General features: G+C 47.6%; 1 protein-coding gene across 2 annotated transcripts in view; it reads left to right on the top strand.

Annotated features, from left to right (window-relative positions):
• The window catches only part of LOC140716490 (homeobox protein meis3-like), a 236,230-nt gene that overhangs the window by 125,583 nt on the left and 82,936 nt on the right, over positions 1-27,711 (top strand). For both annotated transcript variants that reach the window (XM_073029273.1, XM_073029272.1), the window contains exon 5: positions 15,072-15,180. In XM_073029273.1, coding sequence (XP_072885374.1) covers positions 15,072-15,180 — 109 coding nt within the window. The remainder of the gene's footprint in view (positions 1-15,071; positions 15,181-27,711) is intronic.

Here is a 27,711-nt window from a genome sequence, read left to right as displayed (position 1 = left end):
ACGTTTCTCTACACAGAGAATGATGGGTGCATGGAATGTGCTGCCGTCAGTGATGGTAGAGGCAGATACATTAGGGACATTTAAGAGAATTGTAGATAGGCACCTAGTTGTTAAAAAAATATAAGGGCTATGTGGGAGGAAAGGGTTAGATTGATTTTAGAGTAGATTAACAGGTTGGCAACATGTGGGCTGAAGAGCTGGGACTGTGTTCTATGTTCTAATAGAGGGAACTGGAGAGCCAACGGCCCAGGCTGAGACCTTTTATCTGTCAGTTTCTCTCCATAGACTCCGAGTCCCTCTGTGTAGGAGCCGCATACCTGTTCTCTCTCAGCTTTGCATTCTGCATCGCGCATTTGCTATGTTCATTATGGTAGCTAGCCATGTGCGTGGGTAGGGCGTGGTGAAAGCAAAGGGAATAAGCTAGGTGTCCGTGCCCTGCAGCTGGGGGCTGACGGACATCATATCTTTTGTTGGCCACTCAGAGAGGGCCCAGTTTTAAGGTGCCTGGAACTGGGTACAGAGGAGATGTCAGGGGTAAGTTTTTTACGCAGAGTGGGTAACTGTCATATGTTGAATGACTGGAGCAACTGGGCTTGTATACACTGGAATTTAGAAGGATGAGAGGGGATCTGATTGAAACATATAAGATTATTAAGGGATTGGACACGCTAGAGGCAGGAAACATGTTCCCGCTGTTGGGGGAGTCCAGAACCAGAGGCCACAGTTTAAGAATAAGGGGTAGGCCATTTAGAATGGAGTTCAGGAAAAACTTTTTCACCCAGAGGTTTGTGGATCTGTGGAATGCTCTGCCTCAGAAGGCAGTGGAGGCCAATTCTCTGGATGCTTTCAAGAAAGAGTTAGATAGAGCTAAAAAGATAGTGGAGTCAAGGGATATGGGGAGAAGGCAGGAACGGGGTACTGATTGTGGATGATCAGCCATGATCACAGTGAATGGCGGTGCTGGCTTGAAGGGCCGAATGGCCTACTCCTGCACCTATTGTCTATTGTCTATTGAGTGGTGAGTGCATGGAATGGGCTGTCAGCGACGGTGATGGAGGTGGATACAATAGGGTCTTTTAAGTGACTCTTGGATAGGCACATGGAGCTTAGAAAAGTAGAGGGCTATGGGTAACCTGAGGTAATTTCTAAAGTAAGGACATGTTCAACACAGCATTGTGGGCCGAAGGGCCTGTATTGTGCTGTAAGTTTTCTACGTTTCTATGTTTCGCTCAGTTACGCTGAATTGCATCTCTTCAAGATTGTGTGTTTGGTAATTGCTGATAAAGATCGAATACACATCCTCGACTTTTGGAACAATCGTTATTTGGAGCTGGAGGCGTTAACAAATCCATGGGGATCGCCAATTGGTTTGGCTAGAATTGGCCATTGGATTTTGTGTGTTCCTTCTTATTCTAGCGTCTTTTTGTATCTCTATCTAGAAGGGCAGTAGTTAAACTTTCTACTGAAATAAGCCTAATTTTAATTCTTGATTTTGACTTTCACTGATCCCTAATCATTGCCCTGATTCAGGGTTCCAAACAAACGTCTGACTGAACAAGACTTGATAAATCTCCTTGAAGTCGTAAGCTGCCTCTCAAAATTAACTCATCGTGTGCTGAGATCAAAAGCTGTTAATCAGGCAAAGGGCCCAGAGTGATCGGAGGGCGATTTTTGCTCTCCCTCCCGATCACTGCCCAGCAAGCATTAAGGAACATTTGCGGTAATGTTTTAGGTTATGTTGGAATGCAATATCCTAAATCGACACTAGTGATGGAATTAAAGCCAGTTTGGGAGATCCTTAAGGCAAGAAAAGGGTTATGTTTCAGTGGCAATTGGCCTCGGTCAATTCCATTCTGAGGACTTTCAATCACTAGAACCTACAGTGACTGTAAGCAGAGCTGAAAAAATCCCCATAATTGGCACCATCTTTCAGCCTCCTGCTTTGGCCAAGTGAGGTATTTTTGGCAAGCAAAATACTTTTCAAGATGAGGTAATCCCTTTTAAGCTGTAATCTCATTTGAATTGTGAAGGAATTGTTCACAGTGGCCTGTGTTTTGCAAGAGAGGCCAGGCTTCAGAATGTGGGGAGACCCTCACTGACAAGCTAGGAGGACTGATGCTTGTGTTCTGATTAATGGCTCGATGTGGCCTAATGTCCTATCAAAGACAGTGCTCTGAAACCATCGGAATACCATGTAAAATAATCTAGGGTGCCTTCAACTTTTGCACAGTACTGTATGTAATGATAAAGGACGTAGATTGAGTACACAGCCAGAGACTTTTTTCCCAGGGTGAAAATAACTGCGGGGGGGGGGGGGGATATAATTTCAAAGGTTCAAAAAGGTTCATTTATTATCAAAGTATGTATGCAGGATACAGCTCTGAGATTCGTCTTCTCCAGATAGCCAGGAATTTGAAGAAAACCATGGAGTTGTTTAAAGAGAAACGGCAAACCCACCCCCCCACACACACAAAAAAGGGCAACATGATCATCAACACCCCTACCCCTCAAAAATCACAACAAGAACATTGACCCTCAAACCTCTTTATTCCCTCGTCTCTATCTCACCAAGGTGTAAGCCCTGTCAGTTGGTGGGGTGGGTGTAGGTGCAAACACACCCAGCCCTAAGACACCAGGCAAGGTCATTTGATTCCAAACAATTGGTTTATTGATCATTACCAAATGTCTCTCTGGTGCTTCCCGCTCCCTCCCCTCTTTCTACCCCTTTTCCCAACCATGATTCCCCTCTCCCTGCCCCTTTTCCCAACTACAATTCCCCTCTCCCTTCCCCTTTTCCCAACCATGATTCCCCTCTCCCTGCCCCTTTTCCCAACTACAATTCCCCTCTCCCTTCCCCTTTTCCCAACCATGATTCCCCTCTCCCTGCCCCTTTTCCCAACTACAATTCCCCTCTCCCTTCCCCTTTTCCCAACCATGATTCCCCTCTCCCTGCCCCTTTTCCCAACTACAATTCCCCTCTCCCTTCCCCTTTTCCCAACCATGATTCCCCTCTCCCTGCCCCTTTTCCCAACTACAATTCCCCTCTCCCTTCCCCTTTTCCCAACCATGATTCCCCTCTCCCTGCCCCCTTCCCACTCTCAGTCCACAATAGAGACCCATATCAGAATCCGGTTTATCATCACTCACATACGTCATGAAATTTGGGTTTTTTTGGTGGCAGCAGTACAGTGCGATACATAAAATTACTACAGTACCGTGCAAAAGTCTTAGGCACCCGAGCTACGTATATATGTCCAAGACTTTTGCACAGTGCTGTATGGTGACGTATATTTACCTTGATAATAAATTTACTTTGAACTTTGAACTTGAGCAGAGATGGATAAATACAGAAAATACTGAGAATGTCAGCTCTGACCAAGGATTCTACCTCCGCGAATGCCGCCTAATCTGCTGAGTGTTTCTAGCACTCTTTGCTTATTTGAGTGAAATTTAGAAATATATATTTATATTGGAGAAGACGTGCTGTGCTGTGGAATGCAAGATGCGGACATTGTAATGGTGGTGGTGATGAATGATTTTGTAGCACGGTCTGAGGTGCTGAAGGTACTTCCCAGAGTTAGCACTATTTTTAAGAGAAAGAGTAGCTTTATCGTCATTTGTACATCGAAACAAAAGAATAAATATACAAATCGTGCAACAAGAGAGCAGACTGTAGAGGTAGTGTTTGTGGGGTCATGAACGGCTCATGAATCTGATGGTGGAGGGGAAGCATTGAATGAGTGTCTTCAGGTTCCTGTACCTCCTCCCTGATGGCAGTAATGAGAAGAGGGCATGTCCCAGGTGGTGAGGGTCCTTAATAATGAACCTGCCTTCTTGAGGGCCACTTTTTAAAGATGCCCTCAGTGGTGGGGAGGCTTGTGCCTGTGACGGAGATGACCAAGCCCTTCAACCCTGTGCGTTGGAGCCTCCATCCCGGCCAGTAATGCAACCAGTCAGAATGCTCCCTATGGTACGCCTGCAGAAACCTTCTCGTCTTTGCAAACCAAATCTCCTCAAACTCCTAATCATGCATAGCCACTGTTGTGCCTTCTTTGTAATTGCATCAATAAGCTGGGCCCAGGATAGATCCTCTGAGATGCTGATGCCCAGGAACCTGAAACTGTTCGCCCTTTTCACAGCTGACCCCCCTCGGTGAGGCCTAGTGCATGGCCTGCTGACTTCCCCGTGCCGAAGTACACCATCAGTTCCTTGGTGTTACTGACGTTGAGCAAAAGGTTGTTGTACTGGTATCCCTCAATGAGCCAATCTTATCTCATCCCCGCACGTCCCTTTGTCTCTCCCTGAGATCCTGCGTCTGAAGATATTGGTTGTGTTAATTCATTGGTTCTGAGTAGTCCTTGGGCATTTCCTGGTTTCAGATGTTCATTTACTGTCAGAGAACGTATAGAGTGTACAGCCTGAAATTTGTACTCTTCACAAACATCCGCAGAGCAAGAAACTCTGTGGAATGAGTGATAGAAACGTCGAAAGCCCGAAGACCCCCCTTCGCACAAGCATCGACCTCCCCCCCCACTCCACCCCACCTGCAGCAGCAGGACCACCAATCCACCCCCACCCCCCAAGGCAAGCAATAGCAGAAGCCCCCCCAAAGAGTCCTTGACCCAAAGCCCATCAAAACTACAGTCCACAACCCAACACTTCCATACCTCAGACAGGCTCTCTCTCTCCAGCGAGGGAGAGGGAGGTCACTCCTGAAACGAGAGCCAAGACCAGTAACTCGCTGTTCCGATGTTACAATCTTCCACGTCGCTTAATAGCCAAAGTGGGAGGGAGAATTTCGCAAGTTCAAACAGCCTTTGCATTCCATTGACCTGGCCCTGGTGTTAATAAATCTCCTGCCTCGTGTCAGCCTGCTTGAATGGAAGGGACTTGCCCGCCTCTGTACTCAGTCCAAGTTGCGGGCCCCATTATATCCTGGTCTGAGATGGTGGAGATTGTCAGCACACAAGCTGGCTGTTTGAAGAGTGAAAGGCAATATTTCAGTGGGGTGTCACCAGGGAAAAAAAGGACTGTGCCATTTTGAGCCAGAGGGAGAAGTAACCCTTGCCAACCAGGCCTTGGAATCACTGACTTAACCTCCCATGCACAGCACACCTTTGAGTTCATTGTTGAAAGGCTGTTATAGGAAAGCACCCTCTATCATCAAAAACCCTTATCACCTAGGCCATGCTCTTTTCTCATCGCTGCCATCAGGTAGAAGGTACAGGAGCACCAGGACTCGCACAATTACTACCTCTCAGCCATCAGGCTCTTGAACAAAGGGGGATAACTACACTCATCTATTGAGAAGTTCCCAAAACCGATGGTCTCACTTTAAGGACTTTTTATCTTACTGTTTCATGCTCTCGTTATTTGTTGCTATTTGTTTATATTTGCATTTGAACAGTTTGTTGTCTTCGATACTCTAGCTGATCTTTCACTGACCCTGTTAGAGCTAGCGCTCTATAGATTTGCTGAGTATGCCCGCAGGAAAATGAATCTCAGGTCTATATGTGGTGACACATATTTACTCTGATAATGAAATTGACTTTGAACTTTGAACGCTTCGGATGGCTTGGTCCCTGAGCTATAGCTGTGTATGAAAGTCCAACGTACAGCGCACTCTAATGTGGCTCCGTATCTGATGTAGCATTCTCTGCTTGTGGCTCCTCTCACAGTAAACAAACTACCTAAAAATGGCTTGATTCCAGCGCAGCTCGGAGTAACGCTCTCTGATGTGCCACACAATGCCCCTGGCTCTCCCTCTGATAAAGACACCATACAAAATGCTCTCTTGATAGCACAGGTTTCACCATGACAGGAGCTGATGAACCGTGACATCTGATATTACAGACATTCCGCGTGGCGTTCAGTGCCAATGAACAAGTTCCCGATCTACTCGAGCACGCACGGGAGCCCTCCCCCTCTGACCGCACCTCCACGTAAAGTATCCCCTCGCCCACCACTTGATGCCAATGGATAAAGTGCCCACCACTTGATGCCAATGGGTGGAACCAGTGGGTTGGCAGTCATGAATTTAAACAACAAACAACCTGCCGGAGGAGCTCACTGGGTCAAGCTGCACCTTTCTGTGGAGGGTTGGGGTGGGAGGGGGGAGGAATCGTCAATATTTCAGATTGAAACTTTAATCTAACAGAATCAGCTTTAATATCACTGGCACTTGTTGTGAAATGTGTTGTCTTTACAGCAACAGTAATAATAGAGGGAAAGAAAAGCTGTGAAATATATATGTCGGGTGGATGGAGCTCGTCGGCCTGGGAAGGCAGTCCATCTAAGAGAGGGAAAACTCTGATCTCAAACCTCCGCTGCCTTGTGGCCATACCAACTCATGGGAAAGGCTTCGGGAGTAAACCCTGAGGACAAATCCAGAGCTGGAGTCCCTAAGGCAGTCCGACGTTGCCTTCAACCTCGTTCTGGCAACTCCTGCGACGTCACCGGTGCCAAGCTGTATCGGCCCTTGCCCTTCCCTTGGACAACATCGGTGGCGTGGAGAGGGGAGACTTATATATATATAATTTAAATATTTAAAAAAATAAGTAGTGCGAAAATAGAGATTGTCAGGGAGTGTTCATGGGCTCAATGTGCATTCAGAAATCGGATGGTAGAGGGGAAGAAGCTGTTCCTGAATGATTCAGAGTGTGCCTTCATGTTTCTATACATCCTCCCTGATGGTAGCAATGAGAAGAGGACATGTCCTGGGTGATGGGGGTCTTTAATGATGGATGCTGTCTTTCTCAGGCATCATTCTTTGAAGGTGTCCTGGATGCTGCAGTGGCCAGGGCCCCTGATGGAGCTGACTGAGTTTACAAATCTCTGCAGCTTACTTTCATCCAGTGCCTCCCCCACCCACCCGTACCAGACGGTGATGCAGCCAGTAGGTGTGCTCCCTATGGTACATCTGTAGAAATTTCCAAGTGTTTTTTGCTGACATACTGAACCTTCTCAAACTCCTAATGAAATATAGCCGCTGTCTTTCCTCCTTTGTGGCTGTATCAATAAGTTGGGTCCAGGTTGGATTCTCAGAGATACTGACACCCAAGAGCTTGAAATTGCTCGCTCTTTTCAGTCCTGATCCCTCTCTGAGGACCGATGCGTGCTCCCTCTGTCCTGGCACAGGGTTTCGACCTGAAGCTTTGACCATTCCTCCCCCCTCCCCACCCCTCACAGATGCCACTCAACCCGCTGGGAGCCTCCAGCTGAATTGCTTGTGGTTCCAGATTCCGGCATCCCAAGTCCCCACGGATTTAAGCTAATTGGCAATGAAAACAAAGCTAATTTAAAGATTTAAAAGATTAGTTTTATTTGCCGTATGCATATCGGAGCGTCAAAACATGCAGTGAAAGGCGCCCTTTGTGTCAACAAGCGATACAGTCCGAGGACTGCGCTGGGAGGGGGCGGCCCACAGAGGGTGCCATGCTTACAACAGGCCTGCAACTCACTAATCCTAACCCACACTTGGAATGTGGGAGGGAACCACAGCATCCTGGGGAAATCCAAACAGTCACTGGGAGAACGTACGGGAATTGAGCCTCAGTCCGTGATTACAGGCACCGTAGAGCGCTGCGCTTACCACTGCACTGCCTCACCATCGCCCACAAAGATGCTGGATCTAAAGGGCTATCGAACGAAATCCAGGCATGCGCTCAACGGCCACTTTATTTGATACCTCCTGTCCTAACGAAGTAGACACTCAGTAGTTTTGTGGTCTTCTGACGCTCTAGCGCATCCGTTTCAAGGCGCGGCGTGATGTGCGTTCAGCTCTGCACACCGCCGTTGTAATTAATACGTGGTTATTTGCGTTATTGCCACCTTCCTGCCAGTTTGAACCAGTCTGCCCTAACTCATTAACAAGGCGTTTTTCAACCCCAGAACAGCTACTCATCGGGTTTTTTTTTCCTGTTTTGTTTTTGCGTCATTTTCTGTTACCTCTAGAGACTGTTGTGCATGAAAATCTCAGGAGATCAGCAGGTTCTGAGATACTCAAACCACCCCATCTGGCACCAGCAATCATTCCACAGTCAAAGTCACTTTGATCACATTTCTTCCCCATTCTGATATTTGGTCTGAGCTGAACCTCTTGACCATGTCTGCATGCTTTTATTTTATTAAGATGCTGCAACATGATTGGCTGGTTACATATTTGCATTAACGTGCTGGTGTACGGGTTTACCTAATGAAGCGGCCACTGAGTGTGCCTTAAAGGAAATGGGAGTTAAATGTACAAAGTGGCAGGAAGAGAGCAAGAGAGTTGCCTATTCTTACAAAGGGCTAACACGGTCGGGCTGGGCAGAACAGCATTCTCTGATGGGTGGTTCAGGAAAACCTCATGGTGTCCCAGGAGCTTTTATAGCCAGAGAAGTATTATTGGAGTCTAGACACTGTTATATGTTGGAGGTTAAAGCCTAGGGAGATCTGATAAGGCAATAATCCATTTTTTAAACTAATACTGGATGTTGGATGCTGTCAGATGGCTGGCTTGAACTTGGTGAGAGGCTATTGCCAGCTCCACACCCTGCCCCCAACCCCAGCCTTACTGATCTCTCTTCCCCTCTCTCGTGTTCACTGGAGCCTGTAGGGTCATGGAGGCAAAGGGGCAGAAGGCACACAAACTGGCCAACCACTCTACCAACCCGCATGGCTTTGGGATGTGAGAAGACACCAGGGCAAGGTGAATCCACTCCGCCATCGGGAAAAGCGTGCAGCCTCCAAACCGACAGCAACGTAGGATAGGATTAAAACCGGTTTAGCAAAGGGAGCCATGTTTTAGCTTGCAGGCATGCAGGTTATTGGCCAATGGATCTCTACTTTGTTCTAGCAACCTTGTTCTTTGGTAGAACAAAGGATTTGGGAATCCAGGAACATGATTCGTGGCGCCACAAGTTGTAAAGAAAGCTTTAGACACATTGGCTTTCATAAATCAATGTATTGGCTACAGAAGACGGGATGCTATGTTAAAGTTGTATGAGAAGTTGGTGAGGCCTAATTTGGAGCATTGTGTCCACTTTTAGTCACCTTCCTACAGGAAAGATGTAAAGAAGGTTGAAAAAGTGCAGAAAAAATTTACAAGGATATTGCTGGGTCTGGGGGACCTGAATTACAAGGAATGATTGGATAGGTTAGGACTGTATTCTTAGGAAGTTAGAAGATTGAGAGGAGATTTGATAGAGGCATGCAAAATTATGAGGGGTTAAACGTGATGCACCATCAATAACTCTCGGAGACGGGAGGTGAACGATAGGCTTTTATTAGCTGCAAGAAACCATGATTAGTAGCAAGACCATCACACAACATCCTGGAGACTGAGGGAGGAGCAGTGCCTCCAATCGCCTTTATACAGGGGTCTGTGGGAGGAGCCACAGGAGCAGTTAGCAGGGGGGGCGTGTCCAGACAGGTATATGTAGTTCACCACAAAACGCAAGCAGGCTTTTTCCACTGAGGGTGGGTGGGACTACAAACAGAGGTCATGGGTTAAGGGTGAAAGGTGAGAAGTTTAAGGGGAACATGAGAGGTAACTTCTTCACTCAGAGGGTGGTGAGAGTGTGGAGCGAGTGTGGTGCATGTGAGCTCGATTTCAACATTTGAGAGAAGTTTGGATAATTGGGGTATGGAGGCCTATGGTCCCCGGTGCAGGTCAATGGGAGTAGGCAGTTTAAGTGGTTTTGGCATGGACTAGATGGGCCAAAGGGCCTGTTTATGTGCTGCACTTCTCTATGAATCTAACCGATGACAGAGAAATGGATTGGCAGCTGTGCTGCGAGCGACTGGTTGTCAAAGGGTACCTGTTGCTTTTGAGTTACTGGCGTGCTGTGCCAGAACTTGTCTGCGCTCTCAGTTTGTCAACTTTCTCAGAGTCAGCATTGGAACCATCCCATGTGCTGGAGCTCCTGAGCTTCGAGTTTATTTTGACATTTCACACTGTTGTCACGCAGCGAATTCGGATACCCCCTCTCCGGCCAGCACCTCTTCTCTAACCGCATCTCACAGCCCTGTGGTTCAGAGTCCGACAGAATCCCAGAGCCCTTCAGCCCAACTTCCTCATGCTGGTCAACACACGCAAAATGCTGGAGGAGCTCAGCAGGTCGGGCAGCATCTACGGAAGTGAATGAACAGTCGCTTTTTCGGGCCAGGACCCTCCTTCAGGACTGGGGAGAGTGGGGAAAGGTGCCAGAATAAAAAGGTGTGGGCGAGGGGAAGGAAGACAAGCTCGAAGGTGATAGGTGAAGCCAGACGGGTTGGAAAGGTAAAGGGCTGGAGAGGAAGGAATCTGATAGGAGAGGAGAGTGCACCATAGGAGAAAGGGAAGGGGAAGGGGCACCAGGGGGAGGTAATAGGTGAGAAGAGGTAAGAGATTAGAGTGGAGAATAGAAGAAGATGGGAGGGGGAGGGAATTTTTTTTTTACCAGAAGGGTAAATTGATATTCTTGCCACCGGACAGAATATAAGTTGTTGCTTCTCCACTCTGAGGGCGACCTCATCATTGCGTAGGGGGTGCAAAGATGAGGCCACCCCCAGAAGAAGTCCCAATGGTTCTGGAACCTGAAACCCTCCAGCTCCGCCACCACGCGTTCTGTTCCTGATTAAAAAAGCGTGTGGCACTGGGATTAATCCAGAGGTCATAATCCCTGCCATCTCGTTTCCCAACCTGCTGCCGAACAGCCTGTTTTCATCACGCAGGGCCCTCATACTTTCTCCAGCCTAGAGCAGGTGTGACAGCTCTGGATGTTGCCCTCTGAGTTGTCAATGCCAGCAGAGTGAAAAGAAAGGAGACAATCTACTTTAGCAGTGTTAGGGTATCATCGGGCGATTGCTTCTGCCCGTCTGAGAGCTTAGAATGCAGAACAGCACTCCTTCAGCACTAGGTCCAATACAAGGGGGGGGGGGACTACAACCAGAGGTCATGGGTTAAGGGTGAAAGGTGAATTGTTTAAGGAGAATATGACAGGAAACTTCTTCACTTCAAGGATTGTGAGAGTGTGGAATGAGCCGCCAGCAGAAGTCTTGCGTGCGAGCTCTATTTTAGCGTCTAAGAGAAGCTTGGATAGGTACATGGATAGTAGGGGTAAGGAGGGCTATGGTCCCGGTGCGGGTTGATGGGAGTGGGAAGCTTAAATGGTTTGGCATGGATTAGATGGGCCAAAGGGCCTGCTTCTGAGCTGTACTTTGTGACTCTATGACTATAGCAGTTGAGACCTAGTTGTCTTTGAACAAGCTACCCTACTACGTGCCTCCCGGCCCAGGCTCGGCTTGCACGGAGCAACTTTCGAGGTGGCTCTGTTGAGGTTGCAAGGGCTCCAAACTGTGGAAGAAATTGGAGAGCGTATTAGCGGACCATCCCTCGTCCTGCCGAACAGGAGTCTGGCCCCGGCAGAACACTGGCGCGCCAGCGGCAAGGTCCCAGCCTTCCCTCCGCCAGGTTCCGGTGTCGAGCTTCGCAAGGCCTCGATTGACCACGCCGAGAACTCTTGTGTCGGGGTTAAACAGCAGAGAACTACGTTTGCTCCCACTGACAGACATCGAAGTGGTTAAGACACTGACCCAGTGTGAAATGGATCGTTCTCTTAGTGCTGGAAGAGGAAGCCAGATCATGGTATATAATTCCTAATTAGGCTCAATAAACTGCGTGTTCATCACTGCCCTCAGGCCCCTCTGTGTGAAACATATCAATGTATAATGCGATTAGCTGAAAAGGAAAAATATCAAACAATTATTAAACCCCTTTCAGCGATGTAGAGGCTTTGAGGTGCTTGGAGTCCACCAATTCCTCTTGCCGATAATTAAAATGACATCTGACTGTCCTCATACAGCTGCTGAGAAATATTGTTCTTTCTTCTTTATGGTTTGACTTTTCTTTCAGCGAACAGCGTTTGCTCATTTCTTTAATTTCGTCAGACTTGGGCGAAGTGGCGGTTTATGGCTCTGTGGGGCTACCCCCATTCCTCGCCGGAGTCTTCATTCTACCCCCCCCCCCCCCCCACCGGCACTCTGAAGTGTCCATTGTCTTCGCCAGGATCACTTTGTGAAATGGCGCCTACTTGCTGGTCGGCCGCCCAGAAATGTTCAGACCGTCGGGGTGATGAGTTGGGGGGGGGGGGGCACTGTAGCGTAGTTGTTAGCACAACGCTCCGCAGTGCAGGCAACCCGGGTTCCATTCCTGCTGTTATCTCTCGGGGTAGGGTTAAATTGGGGGGGGGGGGGGGGTTTGCTGGGAGGTGTGGCTCGAAGGGCTGTGTGTCAATAAATAAAGAGATTGATAGGTAGATAGGAAGACAGATGGAAGATAGATAGATCATAGGCAGAAAGAAATCATTGATAGATCATAGATAGAAAGATAGATCATTGATAGATTATAGATAGAAAGATAGATCATTGATAGATAGATCATAGACAGAAAGATAGATCATTAATAGATCATAGATAGAAAGATAGATCATTGATAGATAGATCATAGACAGAAAGATAGATCATAGATAGAAAGATAGATCATTGATAGATAGATCATAGACAGAAAGATAGATCATTGATAGATCAATGATAGAAAGATAGATCATTGATAGATCATAGGTAGAAAGATAGATCATTGATAGATAGATCATAGAAAGAAAGATAGATCATTGATAGATCAATGATAGAAAGATAGATCATTGATAGATTATAGATAGAAAGATAGATCATTGATAGGTCATAGATAGAAAGATAGATCATTGATAGATTATAGATAGAAAGATAGATCATTGATAGATAGATCATAGACAGAAAGATAGATCATTAATAGATCATAGATAGAAAGATAGATCATTGATAGATAGATCATAGACAGAAAGATAGATCATTGATAGATCAATGATAGAAAGATAGATCATTGATAGATTATAGATAGAAAGATAGATCATTGATAGATTATAGATAGAAAGATAGATCATTGATAGATAGATCATAGACAGAAAGATAGATCATTAATAGATCATAGATAGAAAGATAGATCATTGATAGATAGATCATAGACAGAAAGATAGATCATTGATAGATAGATAGATCATAGACAGAAAGATAGATCATTGATAGATTATAGATAGAAAGATAGATCATTGATAGATCATAGATAGAAAGATAGATCATTGATAGATCATAGATAGCTAGATCATAAATAGAAAGACAGATAGATCATAGACAGAGAGATAGATAGATTCTGTTCCCTTTGGCATCTTCTGTGATGACTGTGTGCGTGAGTTTGTTTGTGTGTGTGCGCACGTGTCCACATCCACGCACATCTGCACATATATCTGTGTATTTATTTGTGGATGTATGTGAGGAGTACAGCTGTGTTTACCTGTTGATGCTTTGGCTGTTGCTTGTGCGTGGGAGGGGAGCGGAGGGTCTTTGGGGTTCTAATGTTTTCTGTGTTTCATTCTTTGGGGTTTTTTTCTGTTTCGTGGATGTCTGGGGAGAGTAAGAATTTCAGGGTGTATACTGCACACATTGTCTGATATTACATTGAACTATTGAACCACGGGGTAGGTTGTGGGGGCTCCCGCAGACTCTGTCTGCTCCTAATAAACAACGCGAAAAGCTGCCTGGAGATTGAATAAACCCCCTTGGTAACTGAATGAACGAATCCTGACGTCAGTGGAAGAAAAAGCAGCAGTCCACGTGGTCAGGTATAACGGTGGTCTGTCTCTGGAATTGTTGTCCCTTTCCGTACCTTTGGGGTGCACCGGGCAGCGTTTCTTTAGCACTTTGTCTGTTTTTCTCAAGGCCAAGTTCCTAGCTCGATGCTCAACCCAGCACAAATGGAAAGTGGGCAAGGAGCCGGCGGGATTCGAACCTGGGACCAGTCGCCTCGAAGTCCACTGTAGAAGCCACTAGGAGAACAGAAGTTGTGGAAAGAAATGACATGAATTTTAGTTCCGCAGAAGATTGTGGGCCGAACGGCCTGTTCCAGTTCTGTGTTCAAAACGCTGGTTCACCTTTCTGTCAGTGCTCTGTGTGCCCTCTCACTGTGTACAGTTTGCACTGCTGTCCTGTGAGGATTCCTACAGCACCCAGTCCCGTAATTCACTCTAAAGTACCTCACCAAGAAATTACTTCCCCTTTGAAACACACTCGTAAGAACTGCACAGCAAGATCTCATGGATGGCGGTGCCCCAACGTCCGATCCATTTTTGGTTGTGGATGGAATATTGAGGAAGCCTGCCCGCGCTTGACCGGACTTCCTCGCCCTCTCGTGAGCCGCTGTGGGAGGAAAGCGCAGGGTGTCTCGGGATCCACGACGCCAGGATTGCTCGGAGAGGCTCTGGACTCATTTTCAGGGGACTTCAGGGTTCCCGTTGCATGCGTCCCTGGATTCCGGTTGCTCTTTTTGTTTCCCGCTGGTACTGCGCGGGTCGATCGGGGGCCATCAGTGCGGACCGGGGCGCCTCGGCCAAGGATTTCCCAGCTTCGGCCAGCGGCGCGGCGCGGAACTGAACTAAGCTGACTGCTGCCGGTTTGACCTTTGATACTCTGCGTGCTGCTGGCTCGCTTTTTACCGTTTGCGCAATTTGTGGTTTTTTTTCGCGCGTTGGGTGTTCGGTGACCTCGGGTTCCGTGGTGTCTCTCTGTTTGGCGGCTGCCTGCGGGAGGACGAATCTCAGAGTTGCATTTTGTATTCATACTTCGATAATAAATGTACAATGACTTTGACTTAAACACCGGATGTAAACAATAGGTTTGAACCACGCCAGGATAACACTTAGGTCAGGTTTTCTGATTTGTGATAAATCCTTTGAACAACAGCTCCGATAGGACCCTCAATTCGTGGTCACTGGGTCAAAAGAGTCCAGAGAACAGCCGACTTACCGTGTGTTTTCCTTGGGCTATTTACACTGTTGGCCAAAATATCATCTCATTGGGAGTTCTGGTTAATGTGACTGATGCATGTCGTGATATACTGGTGATGTTACAACTAATTGAGCCCACCCGCTTACTGGCCCCATCTCCCACCCCCCCACGCCCCCACGACCGGGTCCGCCTCTGCTGATAACTGAGTGACCTGTCTCCTCTTCTGCCCACAGAACCACTGGGGCCGAGACCACGACGACACGGGCTCCACACATTCCGGCACTCCTGGGCCCTCGAGCGGAGGGCTGGCGTCGCACAGCGGGGACAACTGCAGTGAGCCAGGTAGCTGGGCGCGTGGCGCTCGCGGGTTCCGCCGCCGGCCGAGCGGCTGTTCGACCGCGAACACGGCTGACGAGGGGCGGTGACCTTCCTTGCACAAGGCTGGGCTCACTGAAAACCAAACACCGCTCACGCAGGACGCAGCATCCCTTCTCCCGTCCGCCCCCCCCCCCCCCCCCTTCCGATAACTCAGCACCACTGCAAATTGAACTGCGGTTCTCGTTCCAGGATAAAACTCCTGATTGTTAACCACTGTCCGTCACTGGACAAGAAGCGGGTTCAACTATGTAGTGAACAGTGAGGCTATCTCAACTAGGTTCTCGGGGGATAGTGTACAGCCAAGTTTATACCTCACAATAAGAGCAGAGTCCCTCAACATTACTACAGTGCAGAGTGCAGAGGAGATTTACAAGGATGTTGCCTGGATTGGAGAGCGTGCTTTAGGTTGAGTGAACTCGGCCTTTTCTCCTTGGAGTGACTGAGGATGAGAGGTGACCTGACACAGGTGTATAAGATGATGAGGGGCATTGATCGTGTGGATAGCCAGAGGCTTTTTTCCCAGGGCCGAAATGGCTAACACGAGGGGGCATAGTTTTAAGTTGCTTGGAAGTAGGTACGAAGGGGGATGTCGGGGTAAGTTTTCCACACACAGAGAGTGGTGGGTGCGTGGAATGGGCTGCTGGTAGAGGCAAATACAATAGGATCTTTCAAGAGACTCTTAGATAGATAGATGAGGCCTAGAAAAATAGAAGGCTGAGCTGTAGGGTAATTCTAGGCAGTTTCTAGAGTAGGTTACATGGTTGGCACAACATTGTGGGCTGAAGGGCCTGTGATGTGCTGTAGATTTCTATGATTCTATGATTTTGATCTTTAACCATTGGCAGATTGCATTGGGTCATAATATTCCCCTGAACTGGTTTGTGATTTGTGGAATTCTACGGAATAGGAAGCACAAACAAAATCAGGATCAAGTTTATTATCACTCACAAGTCAACTCAAGTCAAGTTTATTGTTATTTAACCATATATATGTATGCTGTCAAACGAGACAACATTTCTCCAGACCGAGTTGTAAAGCACAGTGGTACACATAGCACCTAATAATTTAGGAAAGTGCAAATTAAATCTACAGATGAATTACACATAAATAAATAAAGTGCATAAATTAAGTGTTGTAAAGTACAGTACAAATTATCTGGTGAGACTTTGAATGCGATGTGGCTGGGAGTTCAGAAGCCTAACGGCCTGAGGGAAGAAGCTGTTCCCATTCCTGACTGCTCTTGTCTTTGTGCATCTTTATGTATGTGGTGAACTTTGTGGTTTTGTGCGAGGCAGTAAAACTTACTCTAACAATAACAAATACAGTACTGTGCAAAAGTCTTGGGCACATATACAGTGTGTAGCTAGGGTGCCTAAGACTTTTGCACAGTACTGTGGAGATTCTATGTATTTTACTGTACTGCTACCACACACAAAAAAACACAAATTTCATGACATCCGTGTGTGATGATAAACCTGATTCTGATATGGGTCACTATTGGCCTTCATAACAAGGGGAGTTGAGTATAGGAGTAAAGAGGTCCTTCTGCAGCTGTACAGGGCCCTGGTGAGACCACACCTGGAGTATTGTGTGCAGTTTTGGTCTTCAAATTTGAGGAGGGACATTCTTGCTATTGAGGGAGTGCAGCGTAGGTTCACAAGGTTAATTCCCAGGATGGCAGGACTGTCATATGTTGAAAGATTGGAGCGACTGGGCTTGTATACACTGGAATTTAGAAGGATGAGAGGGGATCTGATTGAAACATATAAGATTATTAAGGGATTGGACATGCTAGAGGCAGGAAGCATGTTCCCGCTGATGAGTGAGTCCAGAACCAGAGGCCACACTTTAAGAATAAGGGGTAGGCTATTTAGAACGGAGTTGGGGAAAAACTTTTTCACCCAGAGAGTTGTGGATCTGTGGAATGTTCTGTCCCAGAAGGTAGTGGAGGCCAATTCTCTGGATGCTTTCAAGAAAGAGTTAGATAGAGCTCTAAAAGATAGCGGAGTTGAGGGATGTGGGGAGAAGGCAGGAACGGGGTACTGATTGTGGATGATCAGCCATGATCACATTGAATGGCGGTGCTGGCTCGATGGGCCGAATGGCCTACTCCTGCACCTATTGTCTATTGTCTATTGTGGACTGAGAGTGGGAATGGGACAGGGAGAGGGGGGATCATGGTTGGGAAAAGGGGAAGGGAGAGGGGAGGGAGTGGGAAGCACCAGAGAGACATTCTGTAATGATCAAGTAGACCATTGTTTGGATTCAAATGATTTTGTCTAGTGTCTCAGCGCAGTGCCTCCCTTTTCCCCTGGCATTCCTTCCCCCCCACCTGTCCCACACCTCTCCCGCGGCACTCCACCCTCAGCATTCCCAACATCCTTCGCTCCTGCCAGATTTACAAACTCACTCTCTGCTTCATGTTGACGGAAACGGCACTGTGCAAAGGCCTTAGGTACGCTTAGTTACGGTATGTGCCTAAGACTCTTTGCACATAGAGTACTGTATATCATTCAGAAATGTGATAGCAGAGAGGAAGAAGATATTCCTAAACTGCTGAGCTTGGGTGTTCAGGCTCCTGTACCTCCTCCCTGATAGTAGTAGTGAGAAGAGGGCTTGAGGCTTGTGCATGTCTACAGCTTTCTTTAGCGTCTTTCAATCCTGTGCACTGGAGCCTCTGTACCAGGTCAGTCACAATACTCTCCATGGTGCATCTAGAGAAGGTTGCTTGTGACCTAATGGACCACCCTCCCTCTTCTGTGTTTCTGCAGCTCCCTTTACATCGTTGTCCGTCTTTATTGCACCCTGTGGTGGTGTTTCCATATCCCACATCTCCACCACCACCCCCCCCCACTCCTGTAGGGCAAAGGGGCTTCTCCCAAATCCCTGGCTGGAGCCATTCACCAACTGCAGAGCAGTGTGCCGGTTTGAAAGGGTGGGCATCACCTGGTGTCCATGTCTCACTTTTGCCTTAGCTAGTTTTCTGAGCCCATCACCCCTCCCACCCAACCACAGCCCCTACGCTGCTTTCAATCTTCCTCTACTTGAGAACACCTATACATCTAAATCAGGAATTTAGTCATGAGGAGTGGCCTAAACACTTCAAAGTTATTGAATAGCAGCTTGCCTCTTCTCCTCACCTGGCTGATATCTCCCCCTGGGTCCCTTCCTCCTTCCCTTTCTCCCATGGTCCACTCTCCTCTCCTATCAGATTCCTTCTTCTCCAGCCCTTTACATTTCCCACCCACTTGGTTTCACCTGTCACCTTCTAGCTAGTCCTCCTTCCCCTCCCCCCAACCTTCTTATTGTGGCATCTTCCCTTCCTTCTCAATCCTGAAGAAGGGTCTCGGCCCAAAAAGTTGACCAAATATTCATTTCCCGAGACGCTGCCTGAAATCCTTCAGCGCTCTATGTGTGTTGAATGATATTAAGATTTCCATCTACTCCCTTCCTCCCACCCATCCCTCCCTCTGCACTTATTCCTTCCCTTCCACCCAACCATCTCTCCCTCTACCTCTGTGCCCTCTCTCCCACCCTTCCATTTCTCCCTCTCCCCCTCTCCATCTACGCTAGATCCTCCAAAACTCCCCCTCTATCTCTCTCTCTCTCCCCTCCCTCTACCCTGCCCTGTTGCTCCCCGGCAACTTCCCTCTGCCTCCTTCTCTATCCAGCGTCCATCTCCCCGTCCCGACCCACAGCTGACGCTAAGAGCGGACACTGCTGAGCCAGGGCAGAGTCTCTTTGCTTATTTCTTTGTTCTTTGCGATACCGTGAGGGAGAGGCTCTTCTGGCCATTTCGAGCCACCCCACCCAGCTTATCCCGACTTAATCCTAGCCCGTTCACAGGACAATCTGCAATGACCAACTAACCTGCCAACTAGTCCATCCTTGGACTGTGGGAGGAAATCAGAGCACCCGGAGGAAACCCACGAGATCACAGGGAGAACGTACAAACTCCTTACAGACAGCGGCGGGAATTGGTAAGGTAAAGGGTTGTGCCAACCACTACGCTACCGTGGCACCCAGAATGACAGAGCCTTTCGGCCCATCTAGTCCATGCTGAAGCCATTTAAGCTGCCTACTCCCATCGACCTGCTCCAGGACCATAGTCCTTCATGTACCTATCCAAACTTCTCTTAAACGTTGAAATTGAGCCCGTGCACACCACTCGCACCACGTTCCACGCTCGTTCCACGCTCTCATGAAGTTCCCCCTCGTGTTCCCCTTGAACTTATCACCTTTCACCCTTAAACCCGTGACCTCAGGTTGTAGTCCCACCCAACCTCAGCGGTAAAAACCTGCTTGCATTTACCCTATCTACACTTGGACTGACAACTTCTATTGCCTCGTGTTTCCCCCCAGGGCCCAGGAGCCTTTTCCTCGCTTGTAATTTACATCACCACTAGCCCTCTGTAGTTCATTAAAGATTTAGCATGCAAAATTATCCTGTGTCAGAGGTTGCTTTTGGGAGGGGGTGGGAAAAAAGCAGGAGAGGGGAGAAGCGCAGGAAGAGGATAAAGGTTTTATGCAGTCCCCCTCCGTTGATGATTAAATCCCGCTAGGGACTTCAGCGCTTTGAACTTCATCAGGATTCACCTCTTAATCAATGAAGTATTGGTGAAATAATTAAAGACGCAAGACAGGAAAAATCAGCCTCATTTTTAATTTAAAATCCACAGGAGCGGTGATCTCTCACTTACTGGGCAGGTAGAGTGGGATTCCAGGCTCCAGTTAATGAGAGGGGGGGAAGCCCAGAGAGCTTGAAGATTTGTGTATATGCAGCGTTCAGCAAACTGTAGGGAATTGAAAACTGCAATAACAGAGTTATGAATCATCTTGTCTTCTCATCTTTGTCAGAGGTTTATAATGAAATGTGCTTTATTTCTGCACACACATTTATCCTTTGTGTGTGTGTGTGTATATACTCAGGCATACATCTGCACATCGTGCACACCTCTGGGTGTGTATTTGCATCCACAAGCGCAGCTCTGTGTACGTGCATGAATATGTTGCTGTTCCTCTGCGGCACATCGGGCGGAGTTTCTGCCCTTTCTGTCGCACTTGACTGCTTTTTTCACGAGGCCGAGCTGCGAGCTCGACGCTCAGTCCAGTGCAGACGGAAAGCGTGCAAGGGAGCCGGCCGGTTTCGAACCAGGGACCACTCGCCTCAAAGTCCGGTGCGGATGTCACTACACCACCGGCCAGCTAGTGTGAATATGTATGTATTTGGATATAATTGTGCTTGTTTGTCTGCCTAGATGCTTATAGAAACATAGAAACACAGAACATAGAAATCTACAGCACATTACAGGCCCTTCGGCCCCTAATGTTGTACCGACCATGTAACCTACTCTAGAAGCTACCTAGAATTTCCATTTTTCTAAGCTCCATGTACCTAACTAAGAGACTCTTAAAAGACCCTATTGTATCCGCCTCCACCACTGTCGCTGGCAGTGCGTTCCACGCACTCAGCACTCTCTGTGTGAAAAATGTACCCCTGACATCCCCCTTGTACCTACTTCCAAGCACCTTAAAACTATGCTCCCTCATGTCATACATCCATGAGTGTGTCTTGTGTGTGTGTGTGTGTGTGTGTGTGTGTGTGTGTGTGTGTGTGTGTGTGTGTGTGTGTGTGTGTGTGTGTGTGCACGCGCGTGTCATGTATATTTGTGTGGGGGTGTGTGTGTTGCATAACACAAACTATCTTTGCATTGGGTGGTCGGGTCTAACTACAACATGCTTTCTGCTCTCACTATCACAGACCACATTACTTTGCTGCCATTTGAGGAGGCAACGTTCTAGAAGCTGGCTTCATCTTGTCCATCCCCCCCCCCCACCCGACCCAACACCGCCTCAGACTTCAACATGCCTCTTAATTTTCCACCCTTTCCCACCACACAATCCGCCCACACTTCAGATTCAAAATTCCACAGTGCGTGCTGTTTATTCCCAGAGAGGAATCCAGAACTGTTTTATCACATTTTGCCTTCTCCCTGTCTTCCGACGTTCCAATGGATTTGTTAAAAATATGAACCATGCCAACAGCACAACCTTAAAAGGGACATGTCACTGATGTGATGTATCTCTTAAAGGGACATGTCACTGATAGGATGTATCTCTTAAAGGGACATGTCACTGAAATGATGTATCTCTTAAAGGGACATGTCACTGATGTGATGTATCTCTTAAAGGGACGTGTGTGTGTGTGTGTGTGTGTGTGTGTATACAGTGAGGGTGCCTAAGACTTTTGCACAGTACTGTATTTGTCAATGTGGAGAGGAAAGCGAATTTGTAAATCTGGCAGGAGCAAAGAATGTTGGGAATGTTGAGATGGAGCGCTGCGGGAGGGGCGTGGGACAGGGGGCAGAGAAGTACGAAGGGCTGGGGGAAAGGTGGTGCGGGTGCAGACACGCCAGGCAGGGTCATTTGATTCCAAACAATTGGTTTATTGATCATTACAGAAAGTCTCTCTGGTGCTTCCCGCTCCCTCCCCTCTCCCTTCCCCTTTTCCCAACCATGATCCCCCTCTCCTTGCCCCCTTTCCACTCAGTTCACAATAGGGAAACATATCAGAATCAGGTTTATCAACTCACAAATGTGATGTTTTTTTTTGCAAACTGCAGTACAGTGCAATACATAAGATTACTCCAGTACTGTGCAGAAGTCTTTGGCACCCTACCTTTATATATATATATCTATACACCTAAGTCTTTTGCACAGTACTGTATCTCTTAAAGGGGCATGGCATGTATATGGTGCAACCCTTAAAGGGACATAGCATACATTGATCTCATCTCTTAAAGGGATGTGGTCTGCAAGTGATGTAATGGGACATTGGCATTGAAACGGACGCATCATCCATTCAGCACTTCAAGAAATATGTGCAAATAGTCTTTAAAGGTGTTCAGCAAGAAAAGAGCTCATTTTGCTATAGTGCATGTTAAATTTTGTAACTTCAAAATGTTGAACTAATTCAAGGGGAGTCCAAAATGTATGTGTAACTTTGAGTTTACTTTAAGCCGAGATGGCCTGTTTCCGTGCTGTAATTGTTATATAACCCGTAATTAATTATTCAAACAAACAAGAATGCTTAATCATACAATATATATCTGCAAGATCACTGAAATATTATTGAAGTATTAAATACACTTCTTAAAGGAAGATGTCCTACATCTAAAGCCTGGAATAATGTGGACTGCAAGGTAATATTCAAATGGATATAACACAGGCAGTGTTATTACCTGTGTAGGATTACCTGCATAAGATAGGGCAGACAGTCAGGATCATTTCCCCCAAGAGCTGGAGAGTTCTCCATGCATCCAGGTGAGAGGGGAAAAGTTTAACGATGTGGGGGCAGGGTGTGACTTTATTACCCGGAGAGTGGAAGGTGCCTTGGGGAGTGGTGGAAGCAAACAATGAGGCTGTTGTTGGGCCATATAGACCGCCGTGACGCAGTGCCACCCAGCCACTGGACTTTGAGGCGAGAGGTCCAGGGTTCGAATCCAGCCGGTTCCTTTGCACGTTGATCATCGAGCGAGCAACTTGGCCTCATAAAAAAACAGACAGATGCCATGGAAACAGCAAAAAAAAATGCCGCACGGTGTGCTGCAAGGCGCGAAAAGGAACAACAGACGGGCGCATGTGCAGGCGATGGAAGATGATGGGGTTAGCGCAGGAAAGCGCAGCTGAGATAAAGCTCCTTACTGAATGGCAGACTGCGTCGGGAAGATAAGATCAGCTTTATTTGTCACACGGGCATCGAAACCTGCAGTGAAAGGCACCATTTGCATCAAACCAAATCAGCGGGGATTGCGCTGGGCAGCCCGCAACGTCGCCACGGTTCCAGCGACGACGTAGCTTGCCCACAAGTCACTAAACCTAACTGTACAACGTTGGAATGCGCGATGGAGTCGGAGGAAACGCACGTGCTCGCAGGGAGAACGTGCAAACTCCCTACAGCCAGCAGTGGGAATTGAACACCAGTCAGTTATAGAGTCTCGCACCAATTGCTGCTGTACCGTACTGCTGCGTGAGTACCGTGGTATGGCTTTCCTGCTGTTCTCTCCTATCAAAAAAGTTCTTTGGTGGTGTTGGAAACCACTGTTCTTTTTTAACAATACTTTTTATAAGATTTGTACTTCTTAACAAACTTGTATTTTTCACACTCACTGGCAGAAATAAGTATAGCAGCTAAACTAATGGTTTCTCAATTTTCATTGGCTAGGCATTAGCATTTTCCCATGTGATGCAATTGTTTTAATTATGTAGCTTTGTAACTAGTTTATTCTCTAAAGAATTTCTCTTATCTTATGTATAAAAGATAGATTTTTCAGAGGCTTATTTAGTCTTTTTTGTCTTAGCATTAATTCCCCTCTTAGCATCGTTTCTCCGCTCTTTATTTAGTTTGCTCTGTGTTGTTATGTTTGTTTGTACTCTAACTAAAATCTTGGAGTTAAGACTGCTCAATTAAACAGAGATCCAGCAGATAAATAAATATCTTGACGTCAATTTTGAATATAATCAATAACTGAGCCTTCCATCCCTCTGGAGTGAAAAACTACAACGGTTCATCACCCTCGATGAACCTTCTCCTCTTCAGTGTCCTCATTGACCAGCCCATTGGGTATTGGACACCACTGGGATCGAAGGGACTTGGGGAAGTGGAGGGATTTAAGGATGACCTTTCAGAAAGGAGCTTTGGAAGTTAGGGAGAGGGTGGATTTGTAGGGAGGGTGGGAAAGTGGAAAAGGGAGCAGTGACCCACTGTCGGGGGAACGTCCTCAACTGCCTGTGCCCTGAGCTCTGGAACTACCCTTTACATCTCTCCGCTTCTGAGACGCTCCCTTGGCCAGGCTTTCTCCGAGTGTGGCCCAGGGCCAACCTTGCTGCTCCAAGAAATTGTGCAAGATCCAGTCATCAGAGGAGTGAAACTTAGGGTGGGGGGGGGGGGGGGCTTAATAGAGACAGACATTGCAAAATCCATGTAGAGGTTTGTGAACCCAAGACTCTACGAACAATGATGCAGCAAGGAGGGCTGGGTGGGGGTTGGGGGGTGTGGGTTCTGACCAAGGTGAGGACAGAAGGATTGGGCGTATATTCAGCTGCATTTAGAAACAGGGCCAAAGCAACCTAGCCTCAGTTACTTTTGTCAGAGAGATTCCTGATGAAGTTAACGAATGACACGGAGCTGGATTGAACTGTATCGAATATGCCTGGACTGGATCAATGACTTGGTGTTTTATATTCTGTCTTTTTTTTCCTGTTTGTTCGATTTTGTTTTATTTTCTGCATCTATTGTTTTTCGTTGAATGGGTTCCATAGTTTTCTCTCTTTGTGTTGTGGCTGTCTCGGGTTTGTGTACTGCACACATACTTTGATAATCTTTGAGTCTTCCCTCCCACTCCAGGATATTTGTGCAGCTCGTCCTCCAAGAGGACCAGAACCATTGGAGGCTTGCGTTCCTCAATGACCCGGAGAGCCACGAGGGGTGATTGATAAGTTTGTGGCCTAAGGTAGAAGGAGTCCATTTTAGAAAACCTAGCACAATTATTTTTCAACAAAGTCCCCTCCTACATTTACACACTTAGTCCAGCGGTCGTGGAGCATACAGATCTTGGACCTCCAGAAAGTGTCCACAGCAGGGGTGATTGATAAGTTTGTGGCCTAAGGTAGAAGGAGATGAGTTATTAACTTCAAACTTTCTGCATAATCTCTCAAGGAGTCGAACTGCATGTGCATGTAACGAGAGCTGTATAACTCATCTCCTTCTACCTTAGGCCACAAACTTATCAATCACCCCTGCTGTGGACACTTTCTGGAGGTCCAAGATCCGTATGCTCCACGACCGCTGGACTAAGTGTGTAAATGTAGGAGGCGACTATGTTGAAAAATAAATGTGCTAGGTTTTCTAAAATTGACTCCTTCTACCTCAGGCCATGAACTTATCAGTCACCCCTTGTTTGTTGGCTGGAGTCAGGGCTTTGTGCTTTGGCTCTAGGTCGGGTCACCCATGCCAAACAGGTCAAAGGGTAGAGGTCAGGCTAAGAGTGGTCCACTGGTCCTCCAGGTTTGGGGGTTCAACGCCAGCTGGTAAAACATAACATTGAAGAATCCTTTCCACATCCGAGTGTGACAGTATTCCTGAGTTTGCTCCCAGGATTTGCATGACTGACGTAGTGAAACTGAGATTAAGCTACGGGCGTAATGAAGGAAGCCCTGAACACCGCCCGAGATGCCGGATCGCGATTGCTGCCCTAAGCGCTAGCGGTGTAACGGGCAGTCACACGTGCCGCTAGTAGAGTTGCTGCCTCATCCGAGGTCAGTGCCATCCTTTGGCGCGGCCTGCACGCGAGTTCTCCCTGCGGGTGTGCGGGTTTTACCCCGGCCGGTCCAGTTTCCCACCTTGTCGGGAGGCAGTAAGTTGTCTCTGGTGTCCGAGTGAGGGGTAGGATCTGGCGGTGGAGTGTTTGATAGAGAGGCAAGAGAGCAAGGTGGAGAGTTGGATCAGATACCTGATTGTCAATATGGATTCTGCGGGCCAAAGGGGAATACCATGGCACTCTAGAGCATTGTTGAAGAACCGAGTCATTCCGTCCGCCATGGGCAGGACTTCCCGGTGACCAAACCTTTTAATTCTGGTTCCCATTCCTATTCTGACGTGTCAGTCCATGGCCTCCTCTGCTGCTGTGACATTGGAGGAGCGGCATCTTCTATTCCATCTGGGTAGGCCTGAACATCAATTCTTCAAACTTCGAATACTTCCACCCTCCTTCTCCTTCAGCATTCCCCATTCCCGTTTCCCTCTCTCACTTTATCTCCTTACCTGCCCATCAACTCCCTCCGGTGCTCTTCCTCTTACCCTTTCTTCCAGGCCCATCTGTCCTCCCCTATCAGATTCCCCCTTCTCCAGCCCTTTATCTCTTTCACCAATCGACTTCCCAGCTCTTTATTTCCCCCCTCCCCACTCCCAGTTTCACCTGACACCTGACATCTTCTCCTCCCTCTGACGTCTCGTCTTTTTTTCCAGTCCCGAAGAAGGGTTTCGGTCTGAAACGTCAACCGTTTACTCCTTTCCACCGATGCCGCCCGACCGGCTGAGTTCCTCCGGCATTTTGTGTGTGTGTTGCTAGTCATTAGAGCCCGTTTGCCCTCCCGGTGCCCTGTTTGAGCGTAGGTGGGGTAGGTGAATCACGCACTTTCATCGGAGAGCCAATGACTGTGGAGAAAATGGTTCCTACACAGCACGGTGGCATAGTGGTTAGCGCAACGGCTTACAGTACAGGTGACCCAGGTTCAATTCCCGCTGCTGACTTTGTACATTCTTGCTGTGATCGCGTGGGTTTCTTCCCAGAGTACCGGTTGGTCATTGGGCTCGGAAAATATCGGGGGTTTGCTAGGAGGCACGGTTCCAAGGACCAGAGTCGCAATAAGTAAAAATAAAGTGGGGTTAGTGTGCAAACGCACATCAGAGACCCTTGGCTTGCTGCTCTTGTGGGTGGAGATTGACTCTAATCGCCAAACAGAATGCACATCACCTACTAGGCAGGAAATGCGGCAGGAGTTAAATCGCAGAGGCGATGAGTAAACCAGCCTGGAGCTCAGATCCTAGGAATGGCTGGGGTAGGACGCACACAGTGATCCATGTCTGTGGGACCAGCTGAGTCAGCCACCAGCTTTCCAGGATTGGCCTTAGAGTTTCCTGGAATTAAAGATAAATATCTCGGATACTACTGGGATCAACACCCATTAAAAAAATCATTTATAAAACATTGTATTTACAAAAGCATGCATGAACAATTTAGGAGTCATTAAAATATTGGCTTCTGGTCAAATGGGGTTTTCTCTTATTGGCCTATTGGCCAATTCAAAATCGTTTTGTTTTCTGATTGGTGAAGGAAGGTGGACACCATGGAGATGGACAAGTTGGGTGACCAATGATAGGGGTGTGGGGCTGGTTTGAAGTGATGGGTCATGGGGTGGGGATCTTCCACAGTTTGTGACTCAACAGGGTGTTACTTCACGACAGTTGGAGGGGAACGTTGCAGAGTTTGACCCGGGGGTGTCTGAGAGATGTGACGACACATATCGTGTGCAGTTCACTGCAGGAAGGATGGGGAGGCTTTGAAGAGATTCACCAGGAGGTTACCTAGGCTGGAGAGTACTAACTACAAAGAGAGGCTGGGCAGGCACAGAAGTTTTTCTCTGGAGATGTGGAGGCTGAGGGGAGACCTGATTGAAATACGTAAAATTATGAGAGCTAGAGTGCTTCTGAGTTGAAAATGTCAAAAACTAGAGGTTAAAGTGAGGGGGGGGAGTTCAAACGTGCTTTGCACAGAGTTGTCGATCGCTGGCACGTGATGCCGGGGAGGTGGTGGATGTAGGTATGATGGCAACATCTGAGAGGCATTAAGGCAGACACAGCTGGCCGGTGGTGTAGTGGCATCCGCGCTGGACTTCGAGGCAAGTGGTCCCCGGTTCGAATCCGGCCGGCTCCCT

The sequence above is a fragment of the Hemitrygon akajei genome, chromosome 25 (genome assembly GCF_048418815.1).
Source record: "Hemitrygon akajei chromosome 25, sHemAka1.3, whole genome shotgun sequence".
In the NCBI taxonomy this organism is placed as follows: Eukaryota; Metazoa; Chordata; class Chondrichthyes; order Myliobatiformes; family Dasyatidae; genus Hemitrygon; species Hemitrygon akajei.
Note: the sequence above shows the minus strand (reverse complement) of the source record. Positions and strands in the feature narration are given on the sequence as shown.